We start from the raw sequence: 23,043 nt of genomic DNA on the forward strand, positions 1-23,043 counted from the left end.
TGTGTGATAGAGGGGACAGGACTCAGTCCTGGGGGAAGCACTGGGACTCTGCACTGGGGACCGGTAATGAGGGAGCAGGGACTGTGTGATAGAGGGGACAGGACTCAATCCTTGGGGAAGCACCGGGACTCTACACTGGGGACCGGTAATGAGGGAGCAGGGACTGTGTGATAGAGGGGACAGGACTCAGTCCTGGGGGAAGCACCGGGACTCTACACTGGGGACCGGTAATGAGGGAGCAGGGACTGTGTGATAGAGGGGACAGGACTCAGTCCTGGGGGAAGCACCGGGACTCTGCACTGGTGACCGGTAATGAGGGAGCAGGGACTGTGTGATAGAGGGGACAGGACTCAGTCCTGGGGGAAGCACCGGGACTCTACACTGGGGACCGGTAATGAGGGAGCGGGGACTGTGTGATAGAGGGGACAGGACTCAGTCCTGGGGGAAGCACCGGGACTCTGCACTGGGGACCGGTAATGAGGGAGCGGGGACTGTGTGATAGAGAGGACAGGACTCAGTCCTGGGGGAAGCACCGGGACTCTACACTGGGGAACGGTAATGAGGGAGCGGGGACTGTGTGATAGAGGGGACAGGACTCAGTCCTGGGGGAAGCACTGGGTCTCTGCACTGGGGACCGGTAATGAGGGAGCAGGGACTGTGTGATAGAGGGGACAGGACTCAGTCCTGGGGGAAGCACCGGGACTCTGCACTGGGGACCGGTAATGAGGGAGCAGGGACTGTGTGATAGAAGGGACAGGACTCAGTCCTGGGGGAAGCACCGGGACTCTGCACTGGAGACCGGTAATGAGGGAGCAGGGACTGTGTGATAGAGGGGACAGGACTCAGTCCTGGAGGAAGCACCGGGACTCTGCACTGGGGACCTGTAATGAGGGAGCAGGGACTGTGTGATAGAGGGGACAGGACTCAGTCCTGGAGGAAGCACCGGGACTCTGCACTGGTGACCGGTAATGAGGGAGCAGGGACTGTGTGATAGAGGGGACAGGACTCAGTCCTGGGGGAAGCACCGGGACTCTACAGTGGGGACCGGTAATGAGGGAGCGGGGACTGTGTGATAGAGGGGACAGGACTCAGTCCTGGGGGAAGCACCGGGACTCTGCACTGGGGACCGGTAATGAGGGAGCAGGGACTGTGTGATAGAGAGGACAGGACTCAGTCCTGGGGGAAGCACCGGGACTCTGCACTGGGGACCGGTAATGAGGGAGCAGGGACTGTGTGATAGAGGGGACAGGACTCAGTCCTGGGGGAAGCACTGGGTCTCTGCACTGGGGACCGGTAATGAGGGAGCAGGGACTGTGTGATAGAGAGGACAGGACTCAGTCCTGGGGGAAGCACCGGGACTCTGCACTGGGGACCGGTAATGAGGGAGCAGGGACTGTGTGATAGAGAGGACAGGACTCAGTCCTGGGGGAAGCACCGGGACTCTGCACTGGGGACCGGTAATGAGGGAGCAGGGACTGTGTGATAGAGGGGACAGGACTCAGTCCTGGAGGAAGCACCGGGACTCTGCACTGGAGACCGGTAATGAGGGAGCAGGGACTGTGTGATAGAGGGGACCGGACTCAGTCCTGGGGGAAGCACCGGGACTCTGCACTGGGGACCGGTAATAAGGGAGCAGGGACTGTGTGATAGAGAGGACAGGACTCAGTCCTGGGGGAAGCATCGGGACTATGCACTGGGGACCGGTAATGAGGGAGCAGGGACTGTGTGATACCGGTAATGAGGGAGCAGGGACTGTGTGATAGAGGGGCCAGGACTCAGTCCTGGGGGAAGCACCGGGACTCTGCACTGGGGACCGGTAATGAGGGAGCAGGGACTGTGTGATAGAAGGGACAGGACTCAGTCCTGGGGGAAGCACCGGGACTCTACACTGGGGACCGTTAATGAGGGAGCAGGGACTGTGTGATAGAAGGGACAGGACTCAGTCCTGGGGGAAGCACCGGGACTCTACACTGGGGACCGGTAATGAGGGAGCAGGGACTGTGTGATAGAAGGGACAGGACTCAGTCCTGGGGGAAGCACCGGGACTCTACACTGGGGACCGGTAATGAGGGAGCAGGGACTGTGTGATAGAGGGGACAGGACTCAGTCCTGGGGGAAGCACCGGGACTCTGCACTGGAGACGGGTAATGAGGGAGCAGGGACTGTGTGATAGAGGGGACAGGTCTCAGTCCTTGGGGATGCACCGGGACTCTACACTGGGGACCGGTAATGAGGGAGCAGGGACTGTGTGATAGAGGGGACAGGACTCAGTCCTGGAGGAAGCACCGGGACTCTGCACTGGGGACCGGTAATGAGGGAGCAGGGACTGTGTGATAGAGGGGACCGGACTCAGTCCTGGGGGAAGCACCGGGACTCTGCACTGGGGACCGGTAATAAGGGAGCAGGGACTGTGTGATAGAGAGGACAGGACTCAGTCCTGGGGGAAGCATCGGGACTATGCACTGGGGACCGGTAATGAGGGAGCAGGGACTGTGTGATACCGGTAATGAGGGAGCAGGGACTGTGTGATAGAGGGGCCAGGACTCAGTCCTGGGGGAAGCACCGGGACTCTGCACTGGGGACCGGTAATGAGGGAGCAGGGACTGTGTGATAGAAGGGACAGGACTCAGTCCTGGGGGAAGCACCGGGACTCTACACTGGGGACCGTTAATGAGGGAGCAGGGACTGTGTGATAGAAGGGACAGGACTCAGTCCTGGGGGAAGCACCGGGACTCTACACTGGGGACCGGTAATGAGGGAGCAGGGACTGTGTGATAGAAGGGACAGGACTCAGTCCTGGGGGAAGCACCGGGACTCTACACTGGGGACCGGTAATGAGGGAGCAGGGACTGTGTGATAGAGGGGACAGGACTCAGTCCTGGGGGAAGCACCGGGACTCTGCACTGGAGACGGGTAATGAGGGAGCAGGGACTGTGTGATAGAGGGGACAGGTCTCAGTCCTTGGGGATGCACCGGGACTCTACACTGGGGACCGGTAATGAGGGAGCAGGGACTGTGTGATAGAGGGGACAGGACTCAGTCCTGGAGGAAGCACCGGGACTCTGCACTGGGGACCGGTAATGAGGGAGCAGGGACTGTGTGATAGAGGGGACAGGACTCAGTCCTGGGGGAAGCACCGGGACTCTGCACTGGGGACCGGTAATGAGGGAGCAGGGACTGTGTGATAGAGGGGACAGGACTCAATCCTTGGGGAAGCACCGGGACTCTACACTTTGGACCGGTAATGAGGGAGCAGGGACTGTGTGATAGAGGGGACAGGACTCAGTCCTGGGGGAAGCACCGGGACTCTACACTGGGGACCGGTAATGAGGGAGCAGGGACTGTGTGATAGAGGGGACAGGACTCAGTCCTGGGGGAAGCACCGGGACTCTGCACTGGGGATCGGTAATGAGGGAGCAGGGACTGTGTGATAGAGGGGACAGGACTCAGTCCTGGGGGAAGCACCGGGACTCTGCACTGGAGACCGGTAATGAGGGAGCAGGGACTGTGTGATAGAGGGGACAGGACTCAGTCCTGGGGGAAGCACTGGGACTCTGCACTGGGGACCGGTAATGAGGGAGCAGGGACTGTGTGATAGAGGGGACAGAACTCAGTCCTGGAGGAAGCACCGGGACTCTGCACTGGGGACCGGTAATGAGGGAGCAGGGACTGTGTGATAGAGGGGACAGGACTCAGTCCTGGGGGAAGCACAGGGACTCTGCACTGGGGACCGGTAATGAGGGAGCAGGGACTGTGTGATAGAGGGGACAGGTCTCAGTCCTGGAGGAAGCACCAGGACTCTGCACTGGGGACCGGGAATGAGGGAGCAGGGACTGTGTGATAGAGGGGACAGGACTCAGTCCTGGGGGAAGCATCGGGACTCTGCACTGGGGACCGGTAATGAGGGAGCAGGGACTGTGTGATAGAAGGGACAGGACTCAGTCCTGGGGGAAGCATCGGGACTCTGCACTGGGGACTAGTAATGAGGGAGCAGGGACTGTGTGACAGAGGGGACAGGACTCAGTCCTGGGGGAAGCACCGGGACTCTGCACTGGGGACCGGTAATGAGGGAGCAGGGACTGTGTGATAGAGGGGACAGGACTCAGTCCTGGGGGAAGCACCGGGACTCTGCACTGGGGACCGGTAATGAGGGAGCAGGGACTGTGTGATAGAGAGGACAGGACTCAGTCCTGGGGGAAGCACCGGGACTCTGCACTGGGGACCGGTAATGAGGGAGCAGGGACTGTGTGATAGAGGGGACAGGACTCAGTCCTGGGGGAAGCACCGGGACTCTACACTAGGGACCGGTAATGAGGGAGCAGGGACTGTGTGATAGAGGGGACAGGACTCAGTCCTGGGGGAAGCACCGGGACTCTGCACTGGGGACCGATAATGAGGGAGCAGGGACTGTGTGATAGAGGGGACCGGACTCAGTCCTGGGGGAAGCACCGGGACTCTGCACTGGGGACCGGTAATGAGGGAGCAGGGACTGTGTGATAGAAGGGACAGGACTCAGTCCTGGGGGAAGCACCAGGACTCTGCACTGGGGACCGGTAATGAGGGAGCAGGGACTGTGTGATAGAAGGGACAGGACTCAGTCCTGGGGGAAGCACCGGGACTCTACACTGGGGACCGGTAATGAGGGAGCAGGGACTGTGTGATAGAGGGGACAGGACTCAGTCCTGGGGGAAGCACCGGGACTCTGCACTGGAGACCGGTAATGAGGGAGCAGGGACTGTGTGATAGAGGGGACAGGACTCAGTCCTGGAGGAAGCACCGGGACTCTGCACTGGGGACCGGTAATGAGGGAGCAGGGACTGTGTGATAGAGGGGACAGGACTCAGTCCTGGAGGAAGCACCGGGACTCTGCACTGGGGACCGGTAATGAGGGAGCAGGGACTGTGTGATAGAGGGGACAGGACTCAGTCCTTGGGGATGCACCGGGACTCTACACTGGGGACCAGTAATGAGGGAGCAGGGACTGTGTGATAGAGGGGACAGGACTCAGTCCTGGAGGAAACACCGGGACTCTGCACTGGGCACCGGTAATGAGGGAGCAGGGACTGTGTGATAGAGGGGACAGGACTCAGTCCTGGGGAAAGCAGCGGGACTCTGCACTGGGGACCGGTAATGAGGGAGCAGGGACTGTGTGATAGAGGGGACAGGACTCAGTCCTGGGGGAAGCACCGGGACTCTGCACTGGGGACCAGTAAGGAGGGAGCAGGGACTGTGTGATAGAGGGGACAGGACTCAGTCCTGGGGGAAGCACCGGGACTCTGCACTGGGGACCGGTAATGAGGGAGCAGGGACTGTGTGATAGAGGGGACAGGACTCAGTCCTGGGGGAAGCACCGGGACTCTGCACTGGGGACCGGTAATGAGGGAGCAGGGATTGTGTGATAGAGTGGACAGGACTCAGTCCTGGGGGAAGCACCGGGACTCTGCACTGGGGACCGGTAATGAGGGAGCAGGGACTGTGTGATAGAGGGGACAGGACTCAGTCCTGGGGGAAGCAGCGGGACTCTGCACTGTTCACCGGTAATGAGGGAGCAGGGACTGTGTGATAGAGGGGACAGGACTCAGTCCTGGGGGAAGCAGCGGGACTCTGCACTGTTCACCGGTAATGAGGGAGCAGGGACTGTGCGATAGAGGGGACAGGACTCAGTCCTGGGGGAAGCACCGGGAATCTGCACTGGGGACCGGTAATGAGGGAGCAGGGACTGTGTGATAGAGGGGACAGGACTCAGTCCTGGGGGAAGCACTGGGACTCTGCACTGGGTACCGGTAATGAGGGAGCAGGGACTGTGTGATAGATGGGACAGGATTCAGTCCTGGGGGAAGCACCGGGACTCTGCACTGGGGACCGGTAATGAGGGAGCAGGGACTGTGTGATAGAAGGGACAGGACTCAGTCCTGGGGGAAGCACCAGGACTCTGCACTGGGGACCGGTAATGAGGGAGCAGGGACTGTGTGATAGAGGGAACAGGACTCAGTCCTGGGGGAAGCACCGGGACTCTGCACTGGGGACCGGTAATGAGGGAGCAGGGACTGTGTGATAGAGGGGACAGGACTCAGTCCTGGGGGAAGCACCGGGACTCTGCTCTGGGGACCGGTAGTGAGAGAGCAGGGACTGTGTGATAGAGGGGACAGGACTCAGTCCTGGGGGAAGCATCGGGACTCTGCACTGGGGACCGGTAATGAGGGAGCAGGGACTGTGTGATAGAGGGGACAGGACTCAGTCCTGGGGAAAACACCGGGACTCTGCACTGGTGACCGGTAATGAGGGAGCAGGGACTGTGTGATAGAGGGGACAGGACTCAGTACTGGGGGAAGCACCGGGACTCTGCACTGGGGACCGGTAATGGGGGAGCGGTTACTGTGTGATAGAGGGGACAGGACTCAGTCCTGAGGGAAGCACTGGGACTCTTCACATTTGCTCTGATGATCACATGTTTGTGTTACTGTGAAGAGCTGTAATACCTGCCCTCATGTAATGACCACAGACAGGATACTGATCTCCAACACACAGGACTATAATATTCCTGGATATTCACATGTTCCTCTTCCAATGGGGTGTACTTAATTCTGTGTACTGTATGTCCTATTGGAGGTTTCTGTGTTGGAGAAACAGGACATAAACTTAGAGTAAGGTTGAGGTCACACCATTACAGACAAAAATAACTTTTACCTGTGGCCAAACATTCCTGTGGTACAGGACACAATATAAGCAATATGAAAGCTGTTATTTTAACCCCTTAACGCTCGCCAGTACACATTAGAATGGCAGCCATTAAGGGGCCTTATTCTCTCATTTCTGTTTTAAAACGACGGTTGGGAATAAGGATATAGCGCCCCTCAGAGTCCCAAAATCTCCGGGTTCTCAGTTACCGGAGATAGCTGAGACCCTGAAGAACATGGTCAGGGTCAGCTTTTCCGATCCCCGATCATGTATTCGCCATTGAATGAATAATGGTGATCATGTAATATCCTTCCCTTGTTCCTTCCCCCAGCCCTCCGCCTCCTCTTCTTGAAAAAAAAATGGTGGCGCATTCTCAGTGCGTTCGCCGAGATCTACCGGCCGGCAGCCAGCAACAGCAGTAAATTTTCTTATTGGTTCCTTTTGATCAGTATGATAAACCCTATCATAGTGATTAAAAGCCAATAATTGTTATGTCATCCCCTTAGATTAATTTTTATTTTATAATTTTTATTTCTTTCATTCTTTGCAGTTAGGGTTGGGCTTCAGGTAAGGGTTAGGTTTGGGGTTAGGGTTATTTTAAAAGTAAAAAAAAGTGTTGAGCGCAAGTGCTCGCCAAACCCAAACCAAACCCTATAGAAGTCAATGGGGACCCGATATTTGGTGCTGTAAAATGGTCATAGTAAGGGCTAGGGGGCTGCAAAAGGAAGCAGAATGGGAGTAAGAGTATGACAGTTGCTCTGCAAATAAATGTGGGTAGGAAAAAGTACATAAAATAACAAAGAGTAATAAAAAAATAATAATCTTAAACAAGGAGGTGGAGTCCAAATGGAGGAGGAGGTGGATGGGTGCGGGTGGTCTAATTCTCTTGTCAGTCAAACGTACGGACAAGTCCCGTGGGATCCACACCTGGTTCATTATAACGATTGTGAGCTTTCCCAAATTGTCTGTGTACAGGTGGATGCACCTGTCTGTGATTGCACCCCCTGACTTGCTAAACATACGTTCCAACAGTACACTTGTCACAGGGCAGGCCTGCATCTCCAAGGTGTTAAGGACAAGCTCAGGCCATGTGTCCAATTTAGAGACCCAGCAGGTAAATGGGGCAGACCCAATCACTTAGTACGTGGAGTCGTGTGGACATGTACTCTTCCACCATGTTGTTGAACTGCTGCCTTCTGCTAATATTGACTGTATCAGATGATGGTGCCAGATGTTGTGATGTGCTGAGGAAAGTTTTCCACATTCAAGCCACGTTAACCCTCCCTTACGTGGTGGTGCCGGTGCCCCAGCTGTGTTGACGACTTCCCCCTCCTCCTCTCCCTTGTTTTTCCACTGAGCCTCCGCTGTCAGGTAGGATCGCTGTCAGTAGTGCGTCTACCAGCGTGCACTTGTAATCCCGCATTTTCTGATCCCGCTCCAGTGATGCAAGTAAGGATGGTACATTGTCCCTGTAGCGAGGATCCAGCAGGGTGGCCACCCAGTAATCAGCACTGGCAACAATCCGGGCAACTTGGTGATCGTTGCGCAGGCACAGCAACATGTGTTGACATATGTGTGCCAGGCTGCCCAGAGGCAACAACAAGCTGTCATCGGTGGGAGTTGTATCTTATGGGTCCTCTGTATCTCCACAACCAAGCTACAGTGATGCCCGTGAGCTTCTTTGAGTGCCTCCCTGCTGTGAACCCAGTTTCTCCTCACCATCCTCCAAATCTGACGCTGTCTCGACAGTTGTGTACCTGGCCTCTGTTGGTACAGGAACCCAACCGAAGCCATTTGTGGACGACTGGCCTGATAATGGTGTGAATGTTCCCTGTCTTTCCTCCTCTTTCGCCTGTGCAACCACCTCATCCATCATTGCCTGAAGCATTTTTTCAAGCAGGCATAGAAGTGTGATAGTAACGCTGATGATGGCGTCATCAGTGCTGGCTATGTTGGTAGAGAACTCGAAATAGCGCAACTGCATACACGTCCTGTATGGAGGCCCATTCATTGGTGGTGAAGTGGTGGTGTTCCGCAAAGCGACTCACCCGTGTGTGCTGTAGTTGAAACTCCACTATTGCTTGCTGTCTCTCCAACATATGCAAGGTGGAGTTCCACCTTGTGGGTACGTCACACATGAGGCGGTGAACGGGAAGGTAGAAGTGACGCTGCAGCGCAGACAGGCGAGCAGCAGCAGCAGGGTGAGAATGTCAAAAGTTCACACAGACGTCCCGCACTTTCAGCAGCACCGCTGACATATCGGGTTAATTTTTAAGGAAGCTCTGCACCATTAAATTCAGCACATGCGTCAGGCAAGTGATGTGTGTCAAACTGGCTAGGCCCAGAGCTGCTATGAGATTATTGCACACCACCAGGCCGGGCTTGAGGTTCAGCGGCACCAACCACTCATCGGTCTATTGTTTGATTCACCTCCACAGCTCCTGCGTGGTGTGAAATCTTTCCCCCAAACAGATGAGTTTCAGAACAACCTGCTGTCATTTCCCCCTTGCCTGTGCTTAAGTTGGGGTGGTGCAGGTGTTAGGCTGACTGGATGAGGAGGAGGCAACATGGACAGAGAAACGTCCAGCAATCCTTGGTGGTAGTACATGCGCCAGAACACCTTCTGCCTCATGCCCAGCCACTACTACATTTACCCAGTGGGCAGTTAGGGAGATATAACGTGCCTAACCGTGCTTACTGGTCCACGTATCAGTGGTTATGTGGACCTTGCCACTGATCTGGAAAAGTAGTGGCAGCTGGAAACCACATACTGTGGTACAACCACCGCCATCAGTTTTTTAAAACTGTTCATCTCACCAGCCGGAATGGCAGCATTTCAAAGGCCAGGAATTTTGAAATGCTGTCATTCAGGACCAGGACTCGTGGGTGGGTAAGAGGGTACTTTCATTTTCTCTCCAGTGTTTTGGGGATGGACAGCTGAAGGCTTCCTTGGGATCGTGTGGAGATGCTCGGTGACGCTGCTGGTGGTGATGCTGCTGTCATATACTCTCTTTGTGTGGAGTCAGGTGGCCCTGTTGATTGGGAGCGGGAGGAAGAGGCCGAGACTGCAACAGAAGAGGGAGCAGGAGGAGTCTCAGATCTTCCCTGGTTTTTCAGGTGTGTACTCCACTTCAGCTCATGCTTTGAATACAGATACCTCATCAGTGGCGTACCACCAATGGCGGCACGCCACGCCACTGCTATGGGGCCCCTCGAGCCGGGGGGGGGTCGCTTCGAGCCCTCACCACACTGGGCCCCGCCTCAGCACCTACACTACCCGTACGCACAGAATGATGGGGGAGGAAGTGTCTGCTGATACTCCCTCCTCCATCATCATTGCTCACGCTGACAGCCGGAGGGGGGCCCAGTGTGAGAAATAATAATAGAGGAGGGAGCGTCAGCAGACGCTTCCACACCCATCATTCTTCCTTGGCATCTGACTTCTCAGAGCAGCGGGCGCGATGATGTCCTTACAGGGTGTCCTCTTCTCTGAGATGTCCGGCCTTTCACACCGCATGCTGAGGAAACTGGACATCAGGTGGAACCAGGAGAGGTGAGTAGTTTTTTTTTTTTTTTTTTTTTTTTTTTATAAATCAGTGACCAGTAGGCATAATACAGTATGTGGGGTGCATTATATTATGTGGAGGACCATGGGGGTAGTGCAATATATTGTGTGGAGGACCATGGGGGGAGTGCAATATATTGTGTGGAGGACCATGGGGGGAGTGCAATATATTGTGTGGAGGACCATGGGGGGAGTGCAATATATTGTGTGGAGGACCATGGGGGGAGTGCAATATATTGTGTGGAGGACCATGGGGGGAGTGCAATATATTGCGTGGAGGACCATGGGGGGAGTGCAATATATTGCGTGGATGACCATGGGGGGAGTGCATTATATTGCGTGGAGGACCATGGGGGGAGTGCATTATATTGCGTGGAGGACCATGGGGGGAGTGCATTATATTGCGTGGAGGACCATGGGGGGAGTGCATTATATTGCGTGGAGGACCATGGGGGGAGTGCATTATATTGCGTGGAGGACCATGGGGGGAGTGCATTATATTGCGTGGAGGACCATGGGGGGAGTGCATTATATTGCGTGGAGGACCATGGGGGGAGTGCATTATATTGCGTGGAGGACCATGGGGGGAGTGCATTATATTACGTGGAGGACCATGGGGGGAGTGCATTATATTGCGTGGAGAACCATGGGGGGAGTGCATTATATTGCGTGGAGGACCATGGGGGGAGTGCATTATATTGCGTGGAGGACCATGGGGGGAGTGCATTATATTGCGTGGAGGACCATGGGGGGAGTGCATTATATTGCGTGGAGGACCATGGGGGGAGTGCATTATATTGCGTGGAGGACCATGGGGGGAGTGCATTATATTGTGTGGAGGACCATGGGGGGGAGTGCATTATATTGTGTGGAGGACCATGGGGGGAGTGCATTATATTGTGTGGAGGACCATGGGGGGGGTGCATTATATTGTGTCGAGGACCATGGGGGGAGTGCATTATACTGTGTAGAGGACCATGGGGGGAGTGCATTATACTGTGTAGAGGACCAAGGGGGGAGTGCATTATACTGTGTAGAGGACCAAGGGGGTGCATTATACTGTGTAGAGGACCAAGGGGGTGCATTATACTGTATGGAAGAACATGGGGGAGTATTATACTGTATGGAGGACCATGTGGGGAGTATTATACTGTATGGAGGACCATGGGGGGAATATTATACTGTATGGAGGACCATGGGGGGTGTATTATACTGTATGGAGGACCATGGGGGGGGGAGTATTATACTGTGTGGAGGGCCGCGGGGATGCATGATCCTGTGTGGAGGGCCGCGGGGATGCATGATCCTGTGTGGAGGGCCGCGGGGATGCATGATCCTGTGTGGAGGGCCGCGGGGATGCATGATCCTGTGTGGAGGGCCGCGGGGATGCATGATCCTGTGTGGAGGGCCGCGGGGATGCATGATCCTGTGTGGAGGGCCGCGGGGATGCAGTATCCTGTGTGGAGGGCCGCGGGGATGCAGTATCCTGTGTGGAGGGTCGCGGGGATGCATTATCCTGCGTGGAGGGCCGCGGGGATGCATTATCCCACAGTTGAGGGATTATTCAGTGTTGGGGTTCAGTAGGGTCATTATACTGTGCATGAGAAGGAATTCTCCAGGGGAGTATAATACTGTGTTTGGCGGGCACTTTTGTTTGCATAATACTTTATGGGAGCAATGAAAGAGGAAACTAGGACTTCAGCAGGAGAATTTTTTTTTTGGGGGGGGGGGAGCAATTAGAACTTCTGCTATGGGGCCCCATGATTTCTATGTATGCCCCTTCTCATCATGCAGGTGGTGCTCGCTTATTTATGCCTCGCTTCAGGCTCTGACTGCAAAGTGTGCAAACCACCCGTCTCTTGTCATTATCATGTTGCTTGAAGAAATGCCAGGGATCTCCTTTGATCTGGCTTTGGTGTGCTCAGTTCGTTGGTGTAATGGGCAGTGGCAGATGACGTACTGGCTAGGGGCTTTTGCAGCCTGCTCCCTCTTTTGCTGTGCAACTGGGGCAGTGTGGCCATCTCCTTTTCCTCCGAACTGTGCACGTCAAACGGATGGCCTTCACTCCATGTAGGGTCTAGGATCACATCATCCCCCGCATCTTCTTCCACCCACTCTTCACCCCTGCCCTTCTTGCCAGTTAGCACACTGCAGAAAGACGCAGAAGTTGACACCTGTGTTTCTTCATCATCCTAGATGTGCTGCGGTGGTTCACTGACCGTGTGCACTAACCCTACCTCCTACTCATCCTCCAACTGAACAAGTGGTTGGTCATCAGTGCACTCAATCTCCTCCACTTGTGGGGCAGGGCCAGGTGGATGGCCCATGGAACCCCAGCCAGCACAGTAATCAAAAAGCAGAAGTGTCTGTGCATGACTTGGGATCAGACTGCTTGACTGATTTGCAAGGTGGTGAGGTGGAAGCCAGATGACTATGGTCTGCAGGTGCCAACTACATGCTTTCAGCTGGGGACCAGGTGGAAGATAATGCGAAGGAACTGGAGGCACTCCAAGCCATCCAATCTAAAATCACCTCCACATTCGTCCAGTAGTACTCAGGCCTATGAAATTACAAAAAACGTCCTGTTGCCTGAGTGCATTAGAGGAAGGTGTTTCATTTGGGCATGTATCAGTCACAGAATGGACACATCCTCTCCCAGCCGAAGCTACACCACCAGCAGCACCACATCCACGCATATTATTACACTGTTGGGGTACTCTTGCCCAGGCTTTTTGGGCACGCTGCACCAGGCTCGAGAGTAAAATGGCGGCACAACCCATGATCAAGTGTTTATACAGGCCTGGTCACATGTTGCCCTAGCCAATCTCAGCCATGCTAATACTTGGCATGACTGTGATGTCTCCGGAAACGCCCACAGCCTAAAAGCTTGCTTATTGGCTGTGCTGCAACCTTTCAACAAACTTTATTCGGCACCGAACCCGAGCAATACAACGGAAGTCCAGGAAAAAGTCAATGTTCGGAGTTCAGCATCTGACACTAGGTGTCCGATACGAACCCCGAACTAAACAGTTCGGGTTCGCTCATCCCTTTTCAGATACTTTGTTCTACCATGCCTGATGAAGGGACCTAAGAAGTCTCAAAAGCTTGCTGATCTGCAAGCTTATTATTTTGTTTAACCCCTTTATGACATGTGCCGTATCTCTCCGTGTCTCCCTTTGGCGCAGGCTTTTGTTTTTTTCTTTTAACAAACTTTGGATTTTTTTTCTCCACTTAAATCACAAAGAACCTATACATGTTATACATAATATGGTAAAACCAACGGTGTCGTTCAAAAGTACAACTTGTCCTTCAAAAAATAAGCCCTCATATAGTCATATTGACCAAAAAAGTTATGGCTCTGGGAAGAAGGGGAGCAAAAAACGAAAGTGCATAAATGTAAAATGGACCGAGGGTGAAGGGGTTAATCTTTTTTTGTATTACTTTTTACATACAGATCACAAAGACGTCAGTTTGTCTGTATGTTATTGCTGATCTCTTTATATTTATTACTTTATGAATACTATTTCTATGTATGGTCTATTCTATATCGTCCTCCACCTCCTTTTTTTTTCTCAGTTCCCAGTCCCCCTCTACTACCTGTACTGGGAACAAAAGGGGCAGTACTGCAAATATAGTGATAAAGTAGTAATAAATGGGTTACATTAAAGGGGTTGTTCACTACTATTACAACCCCTTCTTAAACAAAATGCTCGGCCCCGATAAAATAAGAAAACCTATACTCACCTCCTGTGCTGGCTCCGTTCCAGCTGTGTCGGCACTCGCGGTCCCGGGGCTGTGATGCGGTGGAATGACACATGATGCCCAGCGCCCAATCATCGCTGGTGTCACTGTCCCCGCCTTCAGACAAACTGAACATGAAGAGGAAGCCAGGGCTGTAGCTGATCTTGGGACCATGAGTGCCGACACCGCTGGAACGGAGCCAGCACTGGAGGTGAGTATAGGATTTTATTGGGGCTGAACATTTAGTTTAAGACGGAGTTATCCTAGTAGTGGACAACCCCTTTAATTAAAAGCACCAAAGTTGAGCATGTAACAAAAAATAATAGGTGGCTGTGGAACCCCTAATATACAAAGAACCTACAAGAATTGTGTACTGCCAAGAAAATTTACAAAATTACTATATTTAATTAAATAAAAATAGTACGTAAAAAGACAAGTAGTTTAAAAAATAGGGGAAAACTTGTCGAAGTAAATAGAAGTGAAGGAAAAGCAGCACTCACCAACTTCCTAAGAACAGTTCTTTATTGCAATTTGCGGGACATGCGAAACGGCCTTCATCCATTGATTCCACCGCACGCCGCTCGCGTCTTCACTGTTTCTTCCACGGGACCAGGACTGTTCTTAGGAAGTTGGTTAGTGCTGCTTATTCTTCATTTCTGTTTACATGGACAAGATTTTATTAGTATGCTGTGCACCACCTGAATCCACTTTTTGATACTGCAGTTGCTCAAATTAGGGGGATTTTTTTTTTCCCCCCACAAGCTATAGTTTGGTGCCATAGAGTATTTTCTAATCACTGAAAGAGGACCTACCAACTCGCAATTTACCACCAAATATAATAGTGTATCACTGACTGCGGTGGAACATAATAAAATATAACCTTTATTGAATATATAAAATAATACTCTAAATCCACCGTGCTTGTGTGCAGTCTACCCAAGTGTGTCTGCACAAGCAGAACACACCATGGGTAATAATAGACCTAAAATGACAATTAAATGTCCAGCATCAGCTCATAATATATGGAGGTACTAGACTCACTAATATTCAAATCCCCAACTGATGAGAGGGCATAGAAAAACTAAACCAAGAAGGGAGAACACCCTTTTCATAGAGTGCAATTAGTTGTATATTGCACACTAGTCCAAATGCTTGTCACAGAGCCCTGTCACAGAGCTCCTTATCTCATAAAGTGCAATCAGTTGTATATTGCACAATAGCCCAATTGCCTATCATAGAGCCCTGTCATAGAGCTCCTTCTTAAAACCCTCATTCACCCAGAGCACCTTAGAGTTTACTACAGATATAGACCATAATATTTGTGGGAGCTATCACAGATCACTGCCTTGATATTAGTTACCAGCTCCTAATACGAGGGTCAGTCAATAAGTAATGCCTCCTATTTTTTTTTCTCCTTTTAATTGGCAAGAAATTCAAATGCAATTACATAGGTTGAAAACCACAACATTAACTATTAATTTGTCACTTTTCAATATAATCTCCATCCATTTACAGCAGTCGTGGTCCACCGTTTAACAAGGGCATGTATTCCAGCATGGTAAAAAGCATTCTTGGGACCCACCGTGCACACACTTTTCTGTATCCCAGTTGTCCAGCTCACACTGCTTCATTCATAGCAGGGGAGCACATTCATATCACACCTCGACGCATTTCATCCCTTTTTAATGCTCATAGGGATACATCAGGAGGCTTATTAGAATACGGTGCATTAGTTTAGCACCGGAGCTCAACAGGTACCGGCCACGATATGAGCCGCTCGCGGCGGCACGGACGCCCGACATTTGTAAAGAATCCTCCGCCCCCAACAGATGACGCACGCTCACGCCAGCCAATCCCATGCTTCATCCCATCGGACCAATCAGCGGTGGCCACGTCTGGCGCAAATGTCACAGCGCCGTCCCAGATGCGGAGGTATCCTAGATACAGGCATAGAAACAACAGATAGATTGCAGAGAAGAACAAAGTCTGCGCAAACAAATCCCGCCGACTATGTGGATCCCCACTATATAACACAAGGATTACTAAGCTTGTCTGAAGGAACATATAAGGGACTATGATGTCTCTACTGCTCACTTCCAATAATTGAAATAGGCCCTCATATCAATAAAAACATAATTCATAACTTATTGACAACTATAGAGCACTATATTAGATTACTATCTTCTCACAGTTTGGGGCATTTTTACCCTAAAAATACTGTCCCACTCTCTTCTCATCAGATAAAGGGGACAAAGGAAATACATTCATTAAGTCCCAATGGGGTCACCGTTTTTAATCTAAAAATCCATTGGGTCTCCTTCCTCAAAATCCTATTATCATGATCACCCCACCCTGGGAGAAGATCTAATTTTCTCCACACCTTGAAACCGCATTACTTTGAGGTCACCACCATGTTTCTCCCAAACATGCCTAGCAATAGGGGTGTCCTCTTTTCTCCTAATATCCCCTATGTGTTCAAGAATTCTGCTTCTAAATTCTCGACTCGTCTTCCCAACATAAGATTTAGGACATGTGCATTTAGCCAAATAAACTAGGCCTTCAGTACGACAATTAATGAACTCTCTATTTTCACAGACAATCTCCGTTGTATCACTTTCAAAGGTATTACCCTTTAGGATATAATCACAGGCCTTACATAGGCCACATCTAGAGGTACCCCCCAGATGTGGTCTTATTCAACCATGTCGGGTCGGCCACATCAAGTGAGAGATGACTGTGGACGAGACGATCCTTCAAATTTCGGCCTCTTCGATAAGTGACCGAAGGGCGAGGAGTTATCAGTTCCTTCAAATCAGGATCCAGTTTAAAGATTTCCCAAAAAGTCCCTAAGATGTTCATAACCTCTCTTGACTTATCATCGTAGGTACCTCTAAGGCATATACATTTATCATCCTCTTTTCTCTGCCTAGGAACCAACAGAGAGGACCTATTGGCAGCTTTAGCATGATGGTATGCTGATTCCAAAGTACTCTTGGGATATCCACGTCTCACAAATCTATCTCTCAAATTAATGGCCTCCTGCTCAAAATCCACCAAAGATGAACAATTACGCCTAAGTCTTAAATATTGTCCCTTTGGGATTCCACGTTTTAAAGGAGGAGGATGATGGCTATTATATTGAAGGAGGCTATTAGTGGCCGTAAATTTACGAAAAAGATTCGTGACCAGATGTCCTGTGGAGTCAATTTGTATATTCAAATCCAAAAATGATATTTGATGTTTATGAATGGCGGATGTAGGTCTCAGACCAATGTTATTGTTTAATACTGAGACAAAATTTTCAAACAACTCGATGGTTCCCGTCCACAAAATGAGGACATCGTCTATGAATGTTATCCACAACGACGCATCAGACGTCCATTCCTCATTAGCATCACTAAAAACCAGAGTTTCCTGCCACCAGCCCAGGAATAAATCAGCATACGTGGGGACACAAGGGCTCCCCATCGCTGTACCCCTGAGCTGGTGGAAGTACCGCCCATCAAATAAAAAATAATTATGCTCCAATATGAATCTTACAAGGTCCATCACTAGGATATTATGTCTTCTGAGGTGCAACCCTCTCATTTTCAAAAAATTTTCAATCGCTCCACAGCCCGCTGATGCTGGACATTTAATTGTCATTTTAGGTCTATTATTACCCATGGTGTGTTCTGCTTTTGCAGACACACTTGGGTAGACTGCACACAAGCACGGTGGATTTAGAGTATTATTTTATATATTCAATAAAGGTTATATTTTATTATGTTCCGCCGAAGTCAGTGATACACAGACTATTTGCCACTTAATGAAAAATAGAGGAAACACCAGAAGTCAACAAAAACAGCAGAAGGGGAAGCTAGTACATTAGAATGATGGTACTGTATAAGAACAATGTATACAAATTAGTACATAATGGGAGAAAGATGTTATTCAAACAATAACATACCAGCCCAAGTAATAGTGGGGGTGTGGCCAGCCCCAACCCTCGTTTCGGCGCTAGCCTTCATCATGGGGTGGCGTCAAAACAGTGGATAGAACGATTTAACCTCCTGTGAGCCAATCAGAACTGCTCTGTCAAAAAGTATCATCTCCATAAGCGGCTCAGTCACTGGGCGCTGTCAGAAGACGGACACACCCAGCACCGCATCATCGGAGATGGGGCAGGTCACGTAACGGCAAACCTGGCCTCGTCAATAATGAGGTCAGGGAGGGCAAGACACGAGCCTCACCATGCCTGGATATAGACGCGGCAGAGAATTTGCTGGCCCGATGGAGACCAGCGCATGCGCACAGGCAAGATAGGCAGAGGCTTAATGAAAAATGCCCAAGCAGGAGGAAAGCGGCAAGAAAGCAGATTGAAATTAGAGATGAAGAATCAGGGCTGGGAAAGGATAACTAAAACCATCTTGTATACATATGACAGACTGTGTGAATGTGTGCACTGATGAATCCTGTTTGGATTAGTTTTTACATACAGACCAAATTGTCTCTTCAGAGAGGAAGAGGACTAGAACTCCAGTGCCATCTAAAGGAAGTAGCAATCCTAAAAGTCAATATCTACTCTAACGAGCCTTGTCCCATGACTTGCGATAAAAGCCAGAACCTCAATTTACAGACACTGTGTTTCGGGGTACTGCCCCTCGTATAGATGGCACTGGAGTTCTAGTCATCTTCCTCTCTGAAGAGACAATTTGCATATTTCCCAGAGGAGCATTGTGGCTTAAAAGTTTCCTTACCTTGACATGCTTAATATGTCACTTTCCGCAAGGAGAAACCTCACCCCTTGGATACAGGTCAGATGTCTCTCACACAGCCAAACCAGATCTCACACTTTGTACTGACAAGGGGCAGTACCCCGAAACACAGTGTATGCAAATTCAGATTCTGGTTCTAGCTTTTATTTTAAGTCATAAGAAGGCTCATCAGATAGTCGATATTGACTTTTAGGATTGCTACTTCCTATAGGTGGCACTAGAGTTCTAGTCCTCTCTGAAGAGACAATTTGCATATTTCCCAGAGGAGCATTGCGGCTTAAAAGTTTCCTCACCTTGACATGCTTAATATGTCACTCTCCGCAAGGAAAAACCTTACCCCTTGGATACAATACATACAGTCCACAATCATTTCAGTTTGTCCGTATATTATTGCTTATCGCTTTATATTTAATCCTTTATTAATTCTATCTCTTTTTGTTTGGTCTTTTCAATGTCTCAGCCCTCTATCCCCTTTATTTTTTTATTTTTTCCTACTTTCCTCCCAGTCCCACTCTACTACCTATACTGGGCTAACCCCTATATATGGGGTTAATATCCTCCACATCCACCCTCTATTAAGTCTGTACTGATATCTCGGACACTGTGCACATGTGACCACAGCGTCAGTTACATTGGCCGCTCTGTGTCCGCACTTCAATCCTGTTGTGTTATCATTTTTTAGCAATTAGTATCATTATTTCTGCCCAGACACATATCCCATTTTCGTTTTTTTTTTTTCGACTGTCCCAGAAAGGCATTGCATCAATCACATTAAGGCCTAGTACCCACGAAGCAGAAATGCTCTGGATTTTTTCTGCATCTCCCTGGCAGGAAAAACGCATGCGGATTTTACATGCGTTTTTCCCGCCAGGTAGAAGCGTTTGTCAAGCGTTTTTGCATGCATTTCTGCATGCGGGTTATCAAGCGCTTTCCAAGCGATTTTAGCATCACTTGGAAAGTGCTTGACAACTTGGTCACACTATATAAATCCATACAAACGGCATGGATTTATATAGTGTGACCAAGTTAATAGTTGAAAAAAGAATAAAAATGGTAAAAAAAACAAAAACATTATACTTACCTTGCGATGGCTCCCGGTCTCCTTCTCTGATGCGTCCAGTGTCTTGGGCGGCTCGCGGTGGGAGCCAGGATGCACCGTACAGGAGACCGGGGGCCATCAGAAGGTGAGTATAATGTTTATTTTTTATTTTAAATTCTTTTTTTTTAATAAGGTACTATGGTTCTCGGGTCTGGATGAGAGTCTCCTCTTCTCCAGACCCGGGTACCATCCACACATTGAATCGCATAATATCTGCATGTGCACATGTAGTCATGCGGATATTAAGCGATTCAATGCAAGTCAATGGCGGCAATTACGCCGTGTATCCGCAAAAATAATGGACATGCTGCGGATTTTTCCGCAATGATAATCCGCAGCGGAAATTTCCACAGCATGTGCACAGGACATGCTGATTATCATTGGGGGCCATGGGGCACGTATTACCAAGCGTTTTTTAAGCGTGTTTGCTGTGGAAATTCCGCTGCAAAAACGTTTGAAAAATGCATAGTGGGAACGCAGCCTTGCTGAGATTACAATTTTTGGTAGTTTATATTAATGTTCTACCATTATCTGTTACTGACATCCCCGGTTCTGCTGTCCCGATCTCTGTGGATGTTCCCTGGACTTTATAATTTTGTCTTGTTTTTATGGAATATTTAACAAAGAATCAGATAATTTAGATTTTTCTTTTAGATTTGTTCTGTGTTTTTGGTGCTGGATTGGAGATATTCTGTGATAAATCTCTGTATGTGACTATAATGTGATTGTGTGTTATACCGGGGGCAGGACGGGGCCATGACTGGATGTAGTGATCATGTGAAGCCGGTAACAGCTCCGGAGATTTCTTACATGGGATCTTTATGATGTTACATCGTCATCTTCTCCCCATTCAGGTCCCTACAATATCGGATCCTCTCAGTGGAGATATTCTATATAAGATAATATTCCTGATTGACCATCAAGGATGGATAGGGACAGGGACAAGATGGCGGAGAGGATATTACACCTCACCCTAGAGATCCTCTTCCGGCTTACTGGAGAGGTGAGAGATTCTGATGACGTCACAATTAGTGATGAGCGAGCATGCTCGCCACTGCTCGGTACTCGCCCGAGCATCTCAGTACTCGAGATGCTCGGAGCTCGCCGAGTACTTTCAAGATGCTCGGGTCCCCGTCCTGCATGTTTGGCGCTATTTAGAGCACCAATCATGCAGGGATTGTCTGCCACTCACTGTAATGTCACAGCCATGGTGGTTGTGGCATTACAGTGATTGCCCAAATCGATGGGAACAGTGCTCACAGTGAAACATGAAAAGCCGGCAATTCAGCAGCGGCATACACCGGTACCCGACAATGTAGAACAGAAAGAATAGAGCATCACACATAGATTAGATAGATAGATAGAAACATGTCAGTCACATATATAATAAGTACAGTGACCGTGTTGGTTACTGTACTTGTTATTTAGTGTTAAAATAAAGAATTTATTAAAAAAAAATTAGCGTGGGGTTCCCCGTAATTTTAGTCTCTAGCGGAGGTTAAGCAGACAGCTGGGGCAGATGTTTGAAGCCTGGGAAGGGGGTAATACCCACGGAGCTTCCCAGGACACTAATATCAGCCCCCAGCTGAATACCTAGCCTTTACCAGCTATTAAAATGGGGGACCCCCCCAAAAAATGACGTGGGGTCTCCCCTATTTTAATAGCTAGCAAAGGCTAGGCAGACAGCTGGGGGCTGATCTTAATAGCCCAGGAAGGGTGCCATGAATATTGGCCCCCTCCCAGGCTAGAAACACCAGCCGTCAGCCGCCCCAGAAATGGCGCATCCTTAGGATGCGCCAATTCTGGCACTTAGCCTCGCTCTTCCCACTGCCCTGTAGCTGTGGCAGTGGGGTAATAGGGCTGGGGTTGATGTCAGCTTATAATGCCAGCTGACATCAAGCCCAGGTTAGTAATGGAGAGGCGTCTATAAGACACCCCCATTACTAACCCCATAGTCAAAATTAAAAAAAAAATAATTGAAATAAACACACAATTTTTTAATGTTCTAAATTAAACCATACTTACCATTACGCCCATTCTAGCTGAAGCTAATGTCTTCTGCAAGAAAAGTAAAATAATAAAGCAACCTCATCCTTACCTTTCCATGGTTCCCAGGATAGCTTCAGCTCTGCTACATTCACGTGACTGGCTGGATCGCAGCCGAAAGCTGCCTTCCAGCTTGCCATGCCACAGACACTGAGAAGCGCAGGCATGCTTGCGCTCCTCAGTGTCTGGCTGTGACTGCATCCAGATGAGCTGAGTTCATGTCCAATGAACTCAGCTCACCTCATGCACGTCACTGACAGCATGGGAGAATTCTCCTGTGCTCAGCTCTTGAGCAGGAGAATTATTCCATGCTGGGATGGCATTGAGATGACAGGCTGGATCGCAGCTGAGCGCTGCCATCCAGCTTTTCATCCTTCAGAGACACTGCAGAGCGCAAGCATGCCTGCGCTCTTCAGTGTCTATGAAGGATGGCATGCTGGATGGCAGCGCTCAGCTGTGATCCAGCCTGTCATCTCAATGCCATCCCAATGTGGGAGAATTCTCCCACGCTGTCAATGACGTGCATGAGGTGAGCGGAGTTCATTGGACATGAGCTCACCTCATGCACGTCACGGACAGCGTGGGAGAATTCTCCTGCGCTCACTGCATGCGCAGAAGAATTCTCTCACGCTCACCGCATGCGCAGGAGAATTCTCCCACGCTGTCAATGACGTGCATGAGGTGAGCGGAGTTCATTGGACATGAGCTCACCTCATGCACGTCACTGACAGCGTGGGAGAATTCTCCTGCGCTCACTGCATGCGCAGAAGAATTCTCTCACGCTCACCGCATGCGCAGGAGAATTCTCCCACGCTGTCAATGACGTGCATGAGGTGAGCGGAGTTCATTGGACATGAGCTCACCTCATGCACGTCACTGACAGCGTGGGAGAATTCTCCTGCGCTCACTGCATGCGCAGAAGAATTCTCTCACGCTCACCGCATGCGCAGGAGAATTCTCCCACGCTGTCAGTGACGTGCATGAGGTGAGCTGAGTTCATTGGACATGAACTCGGCTCATCTGGATGCCATCACAGCCAGACACTGAGGAGCGCAAGCATGCCTGCTCTTCTCAGTGTCTGCGGCATGGCAAGCTGGATGGCAGCTTTCGGCTGCGATCCAGCCTGTCATATGAATGTAGCAGAGCTGGAGCCGTCC

General features: G+C 50.4%; 1 protein-coding gene across 3 annotated transcripts in view; it reads left to right on the forward strand.

Moving 5' to 3' along the window:
* LOC141270737 (uncharacterized) overlaps nucleotides 1–23,043 on the forward strand; it is a 53,640-nt gene that overhangs the window by 11,608 nt on the left and 18,989 nt on the right. For all 3 annotated transcript variants that reach the window (XR_012321738.1, XM_073680831.1, XM_073680832.1), the window contains exon 2: nucleotides 20,695–20,843. Coding sequence is in view for 2 of the 3 variants with exons in the window: in XM_073680831.1 (XP_073536932.1) it covers nucleotides 20,766–20,843 (78 nt within the window). In the remaining variant the exon portion in view is untranslated. The remainder of the gene's footprint in view (nucleotides 1–20,694; nucleotides 20,844–23,043) is intronic.

This window comes from Phyllobates terribilis, unplaced genomic scaffold (assembly GCF_046119375.1).
Source record: "Phyllobates terribilis strain yellow unplaced genomic scaffold, ASM4611937v1 Scaffold_5__5_contigs__length_657084704, whole genome shotgun sequence".
In the NCBI taxonomy this organism is placed as follows: Eukaryota; Metazoa; Chordata; class Amphibia; order Anura; family Dendrobatidae; genus Phyllobates; species Phyllobates terribilis.